This window comes from Cygnus atratus, chromosome 11 (assembly GCF_013377495.2).
Source record: "Cygnus atratus isolate AKBS03 ecotype Queensland, Australia chromosome 11, CAtr_DNAZoo_HiC_assembly, whole genome shotgun sequence".
Classification (NCBI taxonomy): domain Eukaryota; kingdom Metazoa; phylum Chordata; class Aves; order Anseriformes; family Anatidae; genus Cygnus; species Cygnus atratus.
In genome coordinates this window covers 14,583,577-14,600,285 of record NC_066372.1, presented here as the reverse complement: position 1 = coordinate 14,600,285, position 16,709 = coordinate 14,583,577, and the positions used below count along the sequence as shown (strand labels likewise).

At 40.7% G+C, this 16,709-nt stretch overlaps 1 protein-coding gene across 1 annotated transcript in view; it reads left to right on the top strand.

Moving 5' to 3' along the window:
• The window catches only part of AGBL1 (AGBL carboxypeptidase 1), a 267,461-nt gene that overhangs the window by 123,375 nt on the left and 127,377 nt on the right, over positions 1–16,709 (top strand). The window contains exons 19-21 of the mRNA XM_035554602.2: positions 2,257–2,386; positions 7,135–7,266; positions 11,076–11,252. Coding sequence (XP_035410495.2) covers positions 2,257–2,386; positions 7,135–7,266; positions 11,076–11,252 — 439 coding nt within the window. The remainder of the gene's footprint in view (positions 1–2,256; positions 2,387–7,134; positions 7,267–11,075; positions 11,253–16,709) is intronic.

Below are 16,709 nucleotides of genomic sequence, written 5' to 3'. Positions count from 1 at the left end.
CAACTAACACATCCCAGTCCACGGGCCACAGCAGAACCAGATGCTGCAGTGGGAAACACTGGTGCCTTGTAACACCATCTACTTGGCTTTAGCATGTGTTAACGGAGTTGATTAGGAGTTTTTCTTGCATCCTTTTTGAAGAGCTCATGGGATTTCTTTTATGTTCTAAAGGATTTATTTATTTATTTATTTTTAACAAAGAGGCTTTTAGTTTAGTCTAAGAAACAGTGAAATAAAAATTGAGCTTGGTATTAGCTTGACATTAATCTCTATATTACTGCATCCTTTTGGGAGTAGTTCATTCGTCATGTTCGTACTCCCCTGCATGTTTGGCTTGACACATTGGAGTCTCCCAGCAAGTACCAAGGCATTTTAGCCAAGGGAGACATGCGGGTGGTTTGAGAAGACACAAACTAGTGTCAATTCCAACAAAAAGGGAGGGGAGAAGTAGTTTTATTTAAGCAGTGACAGTGCTGAAAAAGTATTTGTGTAGTTCTGTAATAACAATAAGATTTCTTTTTCTAGTTGTTAAAGTTAAGTGTGAGAAATAAAGTCTAGCCATCATTCAACTATTGTTTTCAATTAGTTGTGCTCCCTGGTACAACTGTTGGGCAGGCAAACATCACATGCTTACGTCAAGGAAGTGGTTGGTGCTGGGCCTTTTTTTTTTTTTTTTTTTTTTTCACCAATTACCAATGAAAAGATGATTGCTTCTGAATGTGATTCAGTGATTCTTTTTGGAGTTGTATCTGCTGAAAGGAAAACCTGTATGCACACAGGTTCTTGACAGAAATACAGTTGATAAGCTCGTCTGAGCAGCTGTGGTCCTGAAGGTCAGGAGGGGTGAGCCTCCAGGTACCTTTGCCTGAAGGACCATTATGCAACAGAACCGAAGTGGTCATGTTTTCACATCAAATTTTTGGCAGAAGCATCACATCAGCATTCAGTGACTTCCCATGTGTTAGCTATTGCTAATGTTTTCCAAATTGCAGAGTGAGTAATGTGGGAACTATGGATTATGAAGAAAGAGGGGAATTCAGGTAACACTGAAACTAAAGTTGGAATGGATCTTGTGATGTTGCCAGAAACCCCAAGATGGCATCAGAGACCTTGTTTTTCTACATTAAAAACATATGAAACATTTTTAGTGACTCTTATTGTTCCTTTGTCTTGCTTTCTTAACCAGTTCTCGTTTCTACTTTTATTTTTTAATTTTTATTTTATTGTTATTTTTTAATTCCTACCTTAGGACCCATTCTCTGTAAGCATCACTTGCAAGGCACTGATAATACCAAAGCAGCTACTTGCAACACACCCCAGCTGCAGTTCAAGATTCTGCCTAAACACCACCAAATTGCATCCCCAGGAATACATTCATACTTACTCCGTTACTAGGAGGCTAGAACAGCAAAGTTGGATGCAACTGTGTAGCTAGAAATTTGCCCAATACTTAGGATAATTAGGCTCTGTACTACGCACAGTCACTAATGAGGGAGATTAGACAGATTTTGCAAAATTGTACAATGATGTACTGCTCCATACAGTCAAATATCCTGCAGAATTTTCCACTGATCACTGACTCAGGAACAGAATATTTTCAAGCCAACTAAAGAAAACACTTTCTCAGTGCAAATCTAGGATCCTTATTTAGCTTTTTATTCAGGCTTTGCAGTGAATCTAGGTAATTGTTCTACATAATGATGTAGCATGCATCAAGATCTTCTTGATGTGCTTCAGATAGCTACATTTCTCGTGAGCAGAGAAGCTTAAATGAGATATCCAGCTCATCTCATTTAAGTGCATACATATTTCAGACTGGTCGAAGAGATTCAAGCACCTGTCTTCAATTAGAATGAGTAGGAGTTGGATGTACTCATTTGCTATAGAGGTTTTGAGAAGCCTTTGCTCTATGTAAGCTGACTGAATTTTGTTAGATAGCATGGAATTTAAAACATTTCCTAAGATATTTTGTTTCTAAGTAGTCTTGGTTATGTATGTACCTAGGTAAAGGAAAAACTGTATTTATTTTCAGGACTGCAACTGCGTGAACCTTAGAAGGAAAGGAAATGATAATTTGCTTACTGTAAGCACCTTTGAAATGTATGGGCTGTTGACTCATTTCAACCCAATGTTCAAAATCTTTATGTTTGTGTTTTAATTTACATTCCCTGTCCTTGTGCCATGTCTTGGCAGAACTGGAAACTCTTTGGAAACAACTGTTTTGCTGGTTTGTGATATGTTGTTTTTTGATTTCAGCCATCGTTGTTCCTTGAGCGGGGATGATCTGAACAGACAGTGGTTGAAGCCCAATTCCCAGCTTCATCCAACTATTTACCACACCAAAGGTCTTCTGTACTATCTGCGCAGCATTGGCCGAGCTCCTCTGGTGAGTATTTTCCAGTGTCTTTTATAAGTTACCGTGTGTAGATTGATTACTGCAGTTGTGTGAACAGCTTTGTTTTAGAGCTAGAGAGATTTTGAAAGTATCCTGTGCTGTTATGCTTTCATCTTATAGATCTGTTTTGAATGTCTTGGATTTTCTACTGAATCTTCTAACCAACAACTCTAAGTTTCAGAGCCTTTGCACACCTGTAATATGAATATGAATTCTTGAAAGCTCTTTAATATCCTTAAAGTATTCTGACTGGGCTAAATATTGTTAATAGGTTATTGCTATCTTCCTGACAAGAAGACAGGAGAAATTCTGCAAAGACTTATTCTGAATGGACACTCCAAAGCCCATGTTGGAACAACCTGTGCAATCCCCAAAGCACAGGAAGCAGCCCTCAAAATGGCTGAACTTCCACATTGCTTTGGTGAGGGGAAGGAAACAACTGGATTTTAGACTACCAGAAATTCATGAGGTGATTCTAGTCTCAGAGCTGCAACTGGGATTGGTCTGGGATCTGTCCCATCTGCTCAGTCCTGTTGTCCAGCAGAATGAATAGTTCTGAGACCTCAGGATAAAAAGCACAGGGAAGTTCAAATGTTAATGAACAGAAACGGATGCACAGACTGGCAGGTTGGCTGCTTACAGCTACAGTCATGCAGAAAATGTCCAAAGACACACAATTCTGTCTAGTCTTGACAAGGTGAAAATGTCTGTGAGCTTCTTTACGTGAGTTTTTGTGGAAATGTGATTTATTATTATTTTTTTTTGGCCAAGGCAATAGCCTGGCAGCTCAGCTCTGCACTCCAAGGAATCTCTTGGAAGCTCAGCTCACATTTGTGAGCTTACTCACCAACCTTTTTCTTTTATAGCCATATATGATCAGTTCTGGTTTACTACATTATTTTCTATTGGGTCTTTTTTAATTCACAACCACCCCTGTCATATCCAGATGTGTAAAGTTGACCACGCACCCAGTACAAGTTTTCATCATTGCAGGGTGAAGGGAAACTATTGATCCTATCATCTCTCTCACTCACAAGCTGCATGTCAGACTTGGTAAACTGATTTTTCTTTGCCTTTGAAGAGTACATCAATTTTAGGCTATACGTGCTCAAAAATGCCTTTTCCCTGCTCCAGAAGAGAGACGAGTTTCTTCTTCCCTGGCCCTGCTGCCGAGATCCCATGGAGCCAAGTTCCCAGATAGCCAAATGATTTTTGTGAAGCTACTTAGTTTAATTTATCCTGGGGATGTGCAAGCAGTTTCTTCAAAGCAAAGAAAAGCTGCTTGAAGGAGGAAAGGAAAGAACTTTTAACAGCCTTTCAAACCAAAGTCATTTTAATTGGTAACTTCTTCCATAGCAAACAGCCTGCCTCTGGAATCCCAGTAAACCAAGGGGCTGGAGGCACTGTGGCATTGCAGCTCTCCACTGCGTGGGATCTCTTTCCAACTGAGAGCAGCAAAGTGGCAGTGTTAGAGAGCTGTGTATTGGAGCAACCAGGTCTGAGGGGGAGAGAGGTGTTGCTTTCTCCTTGAGCATTTGTGGTGAGAAAATGCTAGGGTTTACAAGTTACAGTTGACAATGCAGTTGCAGTATGCAACAGGAAACGTGCAGCTCATGTAGAGAGACCAGGATGCCCTTGGAGGGGACAGAAAGAACCTCCTAGGGACCAGGAGACACAGAGCAGAGTTTGCTGCCATTCAGAATTATTCTGTTAAGTTTGGAAATAGATCTGCTTGCAAGGATGTAGCTTTTTGTGTGGGGAAAAACCTAGACGTGTCTACCTCAAAACTCTGAGACTGAGTCCTCTCACAACACCATTAAGGAAAAATGGAAATTTTGTAGGAAAATCAAAGAGATTTCAAAATAATCTGTTTTCCAACAGAGTTTCTTGCTTACCATTTTCTATTTTGCTTTTCCTTTGTTTTAAAAGCTGCTTGGTTCTGTGAGTCATGAGGAGGGTTGTTTTTGAGTTTGAAAGCAGTCCTTACCTCTATGATGATCAGTGCTGGCAAATAACTTTAAATAGATAAAAATTTGCATGTGTGTCTTGAGTCATATCCCAGTGAGCACAAGACTTGGAGTTTGACTGTGTGTTAGTGTCCCAGCTATACAGAAGGACAGACTGGAGAAAAAACAGGTGGGGAGGTCCCAGGTTTGCTTAGTGTTTGCCCAGACAGGAAAATTTCTGTATTGTGTGTTGAAATTACAAAATAGAGCTTTTTCTTCGCTGAATAGTGAGGCGTACGCTACACTGTAGTGTGAAAATGAGGCAGAAGAGTGTATTATAAAGAACAATTTGTTATAAACATAGAGAATAACTGCAGTATTCAGCAAAGTTAATTAAAGCGTAGGACTATGCGACTTGCAAATGGAATGAAAATATTTCCAGTAGCACTGACTTCCCTGCCATGGAATTTGGGAATCAATGAAAGATCCTATGGTCTGAAACAGCAGCACTGTTACAGAGCCTGGCTTTGATAATCCTTTACTAACACAGAAGGCTCATTCCAGACCTGTCATTAAGGACTCATCGGCAGGTTTCTTGAGATGCAGAATTATAGACCTCGCACTTACTAGGCAGCCCAGCTGTCTGAATAGCTGATCATCCCTGTGTGGTTTCTGATAAGTAAAGTAATCTTTTAGGTAATAATATATGCGTCTTTTCCGTATTAGTAATTCTGTAAATTGGCAGGTAATTGATACCCAGTTGAGCTGGGATCTCTGCCTTGAACCAGAACGAAAGCTATAAAATTTTCTTTTTGATATTCATAGGAATAAATTCTAGGTGGTACCTGTGGTTAACCTAAACTATGACTATATGTCGCTGAAAGCAGAGATGGAACACTAGCTGGAAAAATGTCTGTCATTAACAGATCCAATAAATGCAGCTGTTTGGAAGGGACCATTACAGGGTAATTCCATATGCTTCAGCCAGTTATTTCTAGTGCAGGGGCTGTATAAACCCTGTAAAATATGCACACAGCCTGACAGGGCTGAATGTCTGGGGTCTGTGCAATGTTGTCTTTTTTTTTTTCCTTTGGAAGGGATGCTGATTGTAGGTTTGTGCTCATTAGCAGCTCTCAAACTGCTCTCTTTGTCCTCCCCTTTCTGCCTTTGCCAGGTGGCAAGGGTATAAGCAAGGCAGGAGCACTTGTTGCAGTGAAGGTCACTGATCTCGTGCTTTAGCTGTGGAATGCTCTGCGCTGCAGCGATGGGGATGTGCAGGTCCAGAGTCCTGCAAAGAGAGCTGGAGTTGAGTGGTGGTGTGTGAAGGAACACTGACAAGTTGGAAAACAAAAGGAGCAGGGTATAAGCAAACAAACTGCCAGTGTGAGGTTTTTGTCAAGATAAGTAGAATTGTCCAACTAATTAGGAGCAGGGAGATGGTTCTTCATGCGTGTATGCCTTAGCATCTTCAGTTTGTCAATGTACAGTTTGTCAGAGGAGCTGAAGGAATTTAAATACTCAATTCCTAGATAATTAAACTCCATGACTGCCTTCAGCTAAACTTAGTTACTGTATAACTGGCAAATAAACGTACTAGGGTAAATCTTGCCTTAAGAGTTGGTGGAAGAAGCTCAACTGCTCCATCTGTTTCTCCCCTCCTGTATATGTGTTTATGTAAGAATACATATTTTTCTCCCCCATATTTTTCCCCCATCTCTCTTTATATTTTTTCATAATTCTTCCCTACCTTCCAACACCTGTTCCTTTGTCTCTTGCATATGCCCCAAAAAAACTATTTCAAAAACTATTTCAATGAGATCTTGAAGCTCCTTTCTAATAAGTGGTGAATATTGGTTTAAAATGAACCAATTTCTTCTCTTTAGAAATTGTCTTCCATTGACAGATTTCTGAATTTTCCTGATAAAGACATGGAGAATATATGTAACAGCAGTGTGTATATTGACTTCATATCTCAGAGGGTACTGAGATTGATTACTCTTTAACGCTTGGGTCAATATTTACCTCTTAGGTCATTAAATCGTGATTTTCATTTCTATAGGAGTTGATATCTGCCTATAAAGGCGATCAAAACTTCCACTAAAACTAGAAACATGCCTTATGCCTAGCTTACATGACAGCTGACATAAGAGAGATGGATTAAGTAGATATATTAGATAGTGTGGAATGAGATTATTTGCCATGAAGATAGGTCATGTTCTGTGCTTGGCTTCCAGGAATTCATGCAAAGATCTGACAGCATACTATATGTTTTCACACGTGTGTGCAAATTATATTTTCCTGAAAATTAAGTAGTACTGGTTTTGAGTTTAAAGAAGCTGAGGTGACAATTAATTGCTGGGGAAAGTGCAGTTTTAGAATCTCTTGAGGATAATGCTAGAGTTTAGAAGTTGAGAAGTCACAGGAGCCTGACAAATTGCTTTGTTGTATCCTAAGTTACCATGAACTCTTAGGTTCCTGAGTTGCCATGGATTCTTGCACAGGTGTCATGTTTATTTCTGCTGCAGATGGAAATGCACTGGTCTTGACTCTGGATTCCCAAGACCATGTCAGATCCAACAGATAAAACAAGATACAACTGACTAACAAAGTTTGACGCTGATTATAGGCATGGCCCAGAGTCTGAGCTTGTCTGAAGAGACTAGGAAAAACAAACAATAAGAACAAAAAAACACAACCCACACATGAATCCCCACTATAGTCTTATAGTACCTGTTATGAATAACCAGGAAACCTTTTCTTCAGTGTTCAAGATTTTGCCTTTTACCTCTTTAGGTATTCTGTGACTACCATGGCCACTCTCAGAAAAAGAATGTGTTTCTCTATGGCTGCAGTATCAAGGAGACCTTGTGGCAAGCAGGCTGCACGGTTGACACAGCAGTTATCACAGAAGATGTTGGCTACAGGGTAAGTCTGTTTTGTTCCTTTATGCAATTACCGATATGTATGTGCGCTTACATTGCTCTCTAAGATAAGGCCAACTCACAAAATTTGGGTGTAGGTGAGAGCTTCCCTTACTCCAGAGGAGTAGATATTCAGAAAACTTCAAATCATTCACAATATCTCATGCACCAGGTATCAGGACAAAAATTGTCAATAAGTGGGTCCCTATTTATTTTATTTTAGGAAGATGCTGTGTTATTATCTTTGGCCACAGACTGTTGGAATGCCATAGTTTTGTGTGTTCTATGAGTTCCAAGTATATGTGTGCTTTTATCACCCCACCATAATTAGAAAATAAAAAGATATTCCGTAATAGTTACTGACAAAATGTCAATGTGCCGTTGTCCTACTCAGTTGAGTTGCTTCCTCACAAAATGCTCCTGGTCCCAATGAAAATGCCAGAGAATTCAATGGATGTCAAACAGATCTAACACAGTGAAGTTTTCATAGCAAGTGCTTGGCATCATAAATGGGGAAAAATTCTGGGATTTGAAAGAACGAACATTGAAATCTGTCTTGCTTCTATTTCATCAAACTCTTCTCTGGATTTTCTGCCATCTCTTTCTTTGCATCTGTCTAGATGATATTTTCCTCTTAAATGACAAATTTCCATGAAAAAAAAAATCTGATAAGTTATATTTATAGTCTTAGAAAAGGTTAATTTTGTAAAACATTAACTGTGGCCTTAAACTAATTATAGAGGTATAGATTGTCTAACTCCAACCTGAAATAGGTTGACAAGTCTGATTATCATTCCATAAGGTTACCACATCCTGCGTTGGTATTAAAGCACTGTGCATACCATACGGCCACTTTCCCTGAAGAAAGTACTCCAACATTCATTATAAGGGGTCCCTGTGGCAAACACTCTGTTTCACAAAGAAAGCAGGAAGGGTGCTTACAGTCAGGATATCTTTTGCTGCGTTTGAATTCAGTCAGCTTGAAAAGGCTGAGGATGGTTCACTGTTACACAAACAGAATTCAAATGCTGCTCTCAGCATCTGGAGCCTGTATTGAATCTGCAATGAAGAAACCAGGAGCAAGCCTCCAAGGCTGTCCAAAAAAACTCTGCAGTGGCCTATAAAAAGGATTTTGTGGTTAGAATTGTCTTTTATTTGCACAATGTGGGAGGTTTCTGTCCTGCCTCCTGTAGATAACTGGGGATCGGCCTGACCTCCACAATGGATTTGCTCCTCAGGAACCAAATACCTCAAGCAAATGGTGATTTTGGAACAGCTTTTGCCTCATAGGCCATAGAGTGAGCTGTAGCCCTTGGCAATTCACAGGAGTAAGAGTCTTTATTACTTTCTATTATTTAGCGGCCTTAGATGACTTGTGCAGCATTGGCATCACAAAACCCAGTTTCAGGATTTGTCCTTTTGATAGCCATTCCAGGCCCCTTTGAAAACAATTTCTGCAGAGACATCAGCAGAGAAACCTTATTCCGTTCTCCTCTAATGTGAATGGTAGTTTTTGGACATGGTCCTGTGTGAGGGGAGCAGCTCTCCTTGCTGTTGTGCATGTTAAATCCAGCTGTGTGAGAGAAAGGGAACACAGTCACACTGCTGCATTATCATAAAAGAATCCTTTAAAAGGGTGTGTTTTCAGCCTTCCAAAAATACAATTGAAAGATAATTAATGAGAAAAATAAGTAGAGAAGAAAGAACCATTAGTGTGAAATCCCGTGAAAGCTGGTAAAATGAACAGAATATTAAATTCAGATTTGCTAATGCTCCTAAATGAGTCCTGCATACAGAGACATTACTGTTACCTGCCAGCATTTTTATTTAATTGTATGTAAAAGATTGATTATGCATATAATTTCAATTGTTTTTAAAAGCTAAACTGGATTAAGGATCTGATTATTGTACTTCATAATATATATATTTACAAAAATCTGTGTGTTGTTTCAGATAAGGACAGAATGAAAACTATCTGTACCTTCAGACACAGTTTAACTGGATCTAATGATACTGTTCAGGATTATAATTGTTTGGGTGACATGACTGCACTGTGTTTTGTTAATTTCTGTTCAACCCAAGTCCAAGAAAACCTGGAAGCTCGGCACGAAAACATACAATTTTGCAGCAAATAGTACTTTGAAGGCAATTCAGGAATGTTGAATGCTTAGTCTAGAGCAAGCAGTCCATTTTCAAGATTCCTCTGTTCAGTATGCTCACAGAAAAGGGAGTGCTGCAGTTCTTAGTAGCATGCTGGAGATCTTGACGTGAGATTTAAAGCTCATGTTGGTCTCAGATTTAAAATGTAATTTCTCCCTTTGTTCTAGTTTTCTCCTTTTTTTTTTTTTTAATCTGAAAAAATGAACCTTATAGATCTATACCTTACAGAACTGGTAGGGTCCATTGCCAGCTGTAACCAGGATATACAAAAAAGTGACATTTACTTTTTTGTTACAGAGATATGTATGGTTAAGCTGTTTGCAGGGGATATTGCAAAATAGTTTAGGCCAAAGATTTATCATTCGTGTCAATCATGCGTTAGGAAAAGACCTGCTATTAAACCTTTCTCTTTCAATGTTGATGAAACCAAGAATTCCAGTACAGTGCTATGAAGTAAAGCTCCACAGAACGGAACTACAATTGCTCATGATCAATCAGAGAACCTGATTGTTATTGGAAAGTGAAATTAGCCTCTTGGCTTTCACCACCCAAACTGAATGAAATTCAAGGGTAAATGCCGTTAGCAATGAGAAGAAACTCCTTCTATATGATTCCATTTGGTTCGGAAGTTTAAGAAAGCTGTCATCAAAGAAATAATGGATGTCCTCATTTTGCTTACTGTTTTCTAGATGGACCAGATGGTCTTTTGGCATATATTCAAGGTAGTATGCAAGCACTAAAATTTACACACGTGTATGTGTGTATGTAAAGGTTCAGTTTCTACATAAAGCACACCTAGTGTTAACATATCTGGTATATGTTTTTGCAGATGTCATGAATAAGTATGTGTTGCCTCCGCACTGATGGAAGTTTTCAATACTGCAGTGTGTTAGGAGTGTTTATAGACTGTTTTAGGAAATACGGTTTCTAGAATAAGAAATTTACTCAGGGCTAAGATATAATTTTGACTGGGTTTTCATGATTACTTTTTATTGTGATCTTCTAAATGAAGTGTATAAAATGTACCACTTGGACCCAGATAAGAATATTTTGGTTTCACAGTGCAAGATAGCTAAATGCTAAGCTCTATTTTCATGTAATTATCTGTGACCTTCATTGGGATTACACATCCCCTTCCTCTGCTGTATGCTAGGTTCAAACAAAACTCCTCCCATAGCTGAATCCCTTGTCAAATTGTGGATGTGTGATGGCAGGAGATACAGTAGGGCTGAAGAGGAGAGTAGAATGGAAACATCATGTACTGAGCTATGACTGCAGCCCTCTGGGCAGAACAACAGGAAGGTGTAGTTAATGCTGAAGCAGCTTGAAAATAAAACTTTGTGACTTCAGCAGTCCAAAATTATTGGATGTGAAAAATGTTTCATTTTGGATAAGATATACCAAATGTACTGTATATTTAGCATTTAAGTCTTTGACTTGAAAGAAACAAACATTAGAATATGAGGATTTCACATGGGATGAACATAATGAATCCAGTTTGGCGCTAGTTGGAGCTATCTCAGTAACAGTTTCTACAGATAGGTTTGATGATAGACACTTCAAAAAACACAGGTCTTTCTGAAGATGTGTGAGCAATATAAACACGTGTTCATCTGTTCAGTTCATTTTCTCATTGCTGATACTTTCTCATAGACTCTTCCTAAAATCCTGGATAAAGTGGCCCCTGCGTTTGTCATGAACAGCTGCAGCTTTCTGGTAGAGACGTCCCGGGAGTCAACGGCACGGGTCGTGGTATGGCAGGAAATGGGTGTGTTGAGGAGCTACACCATGGAGAGCACATACTGTGGCTGCAGCCATGGTCTCTACAAAGTGAGTAAATCTTCCAAAGAACCCTGTTCTACCCTCCTTCTAATGTATGTCTCACGAGCTTAGAAGAGTAAAGAGATAGCTATTGCCTTGCTGCTTAGTGTTGCCTGCTTTTTCCAGACCTTCTACAGCATGAACGTAGCCACACTTCTCAGTTTCTCCTTAGTGAAATCTTTCCAGGATCCCTCACTCTTTCAATCTTTCATGCCAGGAAAGTGGAGTCCTTGCTTTGAGGTTTCATTCAGCAGTGAAATTAAAAGAAACTCCAGTCTGGAGCCAAAAACACTGAGCTGAAGGCAGGAGTGTTTCTGGGATGATACAGGGCACTTATTCTTCTAAGAGTATTCACAGTGTTGTACAAAAAAAAAAAGAAAGAAAGAAAAAAAAAAGTGTTGGCAGGTCATATGGACATCTTTAAGCTAGATCTAAGGTAATTAAACACTCATAGATTGGTTTGGGTTAGAAGGGACCTTAAAGATCATCTAATTCCAACCCCCTGCCATGGGCAGGGACACCTTTCACTAGACCAGGTTGCTCTGGTCTATTCATTATTATACTTGTCTACCACTAGTATTATCGTCAACATGAGTACTAGTGGTAGTATGCTGTAAGGTACAGGCTAGCTACCTGAGCATTCACTCGGCTAAATGTAAGAACCTGTGCTGAGAATCCTGCATTTGAAGTTGCCTATTACTGACAGCCAAAGATAGCTAATCTACAGCTAGTTTTAACAGCTGCCCATAAGTTCAAGGCATGCCTTTAACTATGATCTAAATGGACCCAAATTCCATATAAAATGAGGTTCTAGACTTTGTGGGAAGGATCGTATTTGCACTGAATACTTCAGAGATAGAAGTCTATGAGATGATCTGGCACTTTTTAAGTGCACGGGATGAACTCTGTTAATGCATTTAGCTGTTCATAATTTTCCATTCACTCAAATGGTGAATTCTTTCTCTGTTCCTTTCTCCAACCTGTTGTTTTCATTGAATGGCTTCTATATTCCACCTTACTTCTCCCACTAGGGAGCAATCCTTATCTATACAGCATTAATAACCGGTTAAGGATTCTAAAAGACCCTTAAGGAAAGAGCCATTATTACAAATAACAATTAATTAATAAGACATTCAAATGATTATCTTTGCAAGCTCTATACTAATCCCTTTATTTCTCTGTAAAGTGTAGCCAGGAAGTACTCAGCAGCTGTTTTAACAATGTTCTCCTATACACACATCAATTCCAAGACAGAAAAGGCAGAAGAAGAAACTGCAGACAGTTTAAAGGAAGTGAATATAATTGCCTTGAGCATTACATTTAACACTCCCTACTCCTGAGAAGTTCTAATGGGTTTTTAATAGGCACCACAGGTCAAGACAGTGGTTTTGAATCTTCTTTAGACAGCGAGGAAAAATTCTACATTGACTGAAGTCAGTGGCAGAAATTCTAGCGATCCCCATGGAGGAGGATTTCACTCATTTCCTAAATAACCACAGTAACACCTAAAAGCAGTGACATATGAGGTTGTATCAATATCTGATGATTTGCTCTCTTCCTCCTTTAGCATCTGTGAGGTCTTTAACCCAGATTTGCTTAAATTGTGTGATCAGGTTCTTGAAATATTAGGAAGAGATTAAATGCCTCATTCAGAGGATGAATATAAAGTGTGCCATCTACAAATCTTCTTACAAATACATACAAACATATACATATTACAAATCTTCTTACAAATCATCTTACAAATACATCAACACAAAAAGGAGGACTAAGGAGAATCTCCATCCTTTACTGAATGCGGGGGGGGAACTTAATTACAAAAGATGAGGAAAAGGCTGAGGTACTCAATGCCTTCTTTGCCTCAGTCTTTAGCGGCAAGACCACTTGTTCTCTGGATACCCAGTACCCTGAGCTGGTGGAAGGGGATGGGGAACAGGATGTGGCCCTCACTATCCACGAGGAAATGGTTGGCGACCTGCTACAGCACTTGGATGTACGCAAGTCGATGGGGCCGGATGGGATGCACCCGAGGGTACTAAGTGAACTGGCGGAGGAGCTGGCCAAGCCGCTTTCCATCATTTATTGGCAGTCCTGGCTATCAGGAGAGGTCCCAGTCAACTGGCGGCTAGCAAATGTGACGCCCATCTACAAGAAGGGCCGGAGGGTAGACCCGGGGAACTATAGGCCTGTTAGTTTGACCTCAGTGCCAGGGAAGCTCATGGAGCAGATTATCTTGAATGTCGTCACACGCCACTTGAAGGGCAACCAGGTGATCAGGCCCAGTCAGCATGGGTTTATGAAAGGTAGGTCCTGCTTGATGAACCTGATCTCCTTCTATGACCAAGTGACACGCTTGGTGGATGAGGAGAAGGCTGTGGATGTGATCTACCTTGACTTCAGTAAGGCTTTTGACACCGTTTCCCACAATATTCTCCTCAAGAAACTGGCTGCTTGTGGCTTGGACTGGCGTACACTTCGTTGGGTTAAAAACTGGCTGGATGGCCGGGCCCAAAGAGTTGTGGTGAATGGAGTCAAATCCAGTTGGAGGCCGGTCACTAGTGGAGTCTCCCAGGGCTCGGTACTGGGGCCGGTCCTCTTTAGTATCTTTATCGATGACCTGGATGAGGGGATCGAGTGCACCCTCAGTAAGTTTGCAGATGACACCAAGTTAGGTGCGTGTGTCGATCTGCTCGAGGGCAGGAAGGCTCTGCAGGAGGATCTGGATAGGCTGGACCGGTGGGCTGAGGTCAACTGTATGAAGTTCAACAAGGCCAAGTGCCGGGTCCTGCATCTGGGGCGCAACAACCCCAAGCAGCGCTACAGGCTGGAAAGCTGCCTGGCCGAGGACCTGGGAATACTGGTTGATAGGCAGCTGAATATGAGCCAGCAGTGTGCTCAGGTGGCCAAGAAGGCCAACAGCATCCTGGCTTGTATAAGAAGCAGTGTGGCCCGCAGATCTAGGGAGGTGATTGTCCCCCTGTACTCGGCTCTGGTGAGGCCACACCTCGAGTACTGTGTTCAGTTTTGGGCCCCTCGCTACAAGAAGGACATGGAGGTGCTCAAGAGAGTCCAGAGAAGGGCGACGAGGCTGGTGTGGGGTCTGGAGAACAAGTCTTACGAGGAGCCGCTGAGGGAGCTGGGGTTGTTTAGCCTGGAGAAGAGGAGGCTCAGGGGAGACCTCATCGCTCTCTATAGGTACCTTAAAGGAGGCTGTAGAGAGGTGGGGGTTGGTCTGTTCTCCCACATGCCTGGTGACAGGACAAGGGGGAATGGGCTAAAGTTGCGCCAGCGGAGGTTTAGGTTGGATATTAGGAAGAACTTCTTTACTGAAAGGGTTCTTAGGCATTGGAATGGACCGCCCAGGGAAGTGGTTGAGTCGCCATTCCTGGAGGTCTTTAAAAGACGTTTAGATGTAGTCCTTAGTGATATGGTTTAGTGGAGGTCTTGTTAGTGTTAGGACAGAGGTTGGACTAGATGATCTTGGAGGTCTCTTCCAACCTAGACGATTCTGTGATCCTGTGATCTACAGGTCCCTATTATATGGTGGAGGCACCAAAAAATAAGCAGAAAGACCTGGCGAAGATGGATTTTTTTTTTTTTTTAATGCATCCTTTAAAATGTGTAAATGATTTTCTGCTTTCTTTCTTGTTCCATTTTTCATTACTGATCAGGACCACAGACAGGCACTGAGGACATAAGCAATTTGACATGAATGTTTGTCACCGGTGACAGAATCCAGTATTCTTATAGCTAGCCCGTAAAAGAGTTTTTTGAAATTTCTATTCCTAACGTCCTGAAAATGACTCCTGTATGTTGAAAGGCTGAGCCCCAATATCCAACTGGTATCTATCAGGTTATTTCTCTTTCCTTTTTTCTTTTATTTTTTTTCTTTGTTTAGGATTTTCATCCATCTCAAAGATAAAAGAAATGTAAATATATCCATGAGGGAACATTTCTTCATTTCATCATAAGGATAATAGAAACACTTTTTGCATTTTCTCTGATTCAGGCATTTTAAAGTATTTCCACTTATTTTTCCCAAGTACTCTAAGTACCTGACTTGGTAGCACTGAAACAAAATATTTCTTACATTGACTTTTATGCTGGAAATGCATAAAAATGTGTAAGTTATCTCTTTCAAAAAATATTAATAGGCTATTTCATCTTCCTTTTAGCAGTCTTTAGCGTTAGTTCTTGCTTGTTTCTTCTTACAAGTGGATTCTTTAGTGTACAGACTCGATATGCTGACCTGAAGATTTGGTTGTAGAATACCATTTAATATTCAGCTTCCATCTGTCAAGCCAAAAGTAGTTCATTAAAATCTGGAACCCCTGAAATATTACTGTAAATTGGAAATGAACCACAGAAGAGGTGTTTTTTTTTTTTTTTTTTTTTTTTTTTTTTTTTTAAGACTGCAACCTGAATACTTCACTCTTGGACCCAAGTGTTGATATGTGTGAAAACAATAGAACTGAGATTAATGCTCAGGTTGCACATGTCAGCATCATAGACTTAGAGCTTTCTGATACTTGGATTAGTAGATTTACTTTACTTTTTTTCTTCTTTGCCCCTTGTCCTATGTCACCAAGAAGAGCCTGGCTTTGTCCTCCTGACACTCACACTTCATGTATTATGAACATTAAAAATCATCCCAAGGCCTTGAAGTCTTTCTTCATTCTTCTCAGACTTCGGGATGCAGCTTCCTCCCCACCTATTTGGAATATCAGTAATGGGTAGTAGTCTGCCGAGTGCACCAGGCTGGGGAGTGTCCTGGTGATATCTCTGATCTGGGCTCCAGGCAGACTACAGACTTCGCTTTGACAAGGGTCAAATCTGCATACCAGGCCCTCTGTTTCTCTCAGAAGGGAATCACCTACTACAATTACCCCCCTTCCCTTCCCTTCCCTTCCCTTCCCTTCCCTTCCCTTCCCTTCCCTTCCCTTCCCTTCCCTTCCCTTCCCTTCCCTTCCCTTCCCTTCCCTTCCCTTCCCTTCCCTTCCCTTCCCTTCCCTTCCCTTCCCTTCCCTTCCCTTCCCTTCCCTTCCCTTCCCTTCCCTTCCCTTCCCTTCCCTTCCCTTCCCTTCCCTTCCCTTCCCTTCCCTTCCCTTCCCTTCCCTTCCCTTCCCTTCCCTTCCCTTCCCTTCCCTTCCCTTCCCTTCCCTTCCCTTCCCTTCCCTTCCCTTCCCTTCCCTTCCCTTCCCTTCCCTTCCCTTCCCTTCCCTTCCCTTCCCTTCCCTTCCCTTCCCTTCCCTTCCCTTCCCTTCCCTTCCCTCCTTTTTTCCTTTTCTTTCCTTCTGTTCTTTCTCTTTTCCTTTCTTCCTTCCTTTTCTCCTTTTTTCTTTTTTCTTTCTTTTCTTTCTTTCTTTTCTTTCTTTCCTTTCTTTCTTTCTTTTCTTTCTTTCTTTTCTTTCTTTCTTTTCTTTCTTTCTTTTCTTTCTTTCCTTTCTTTCTTTTCTTTTCTTTCTT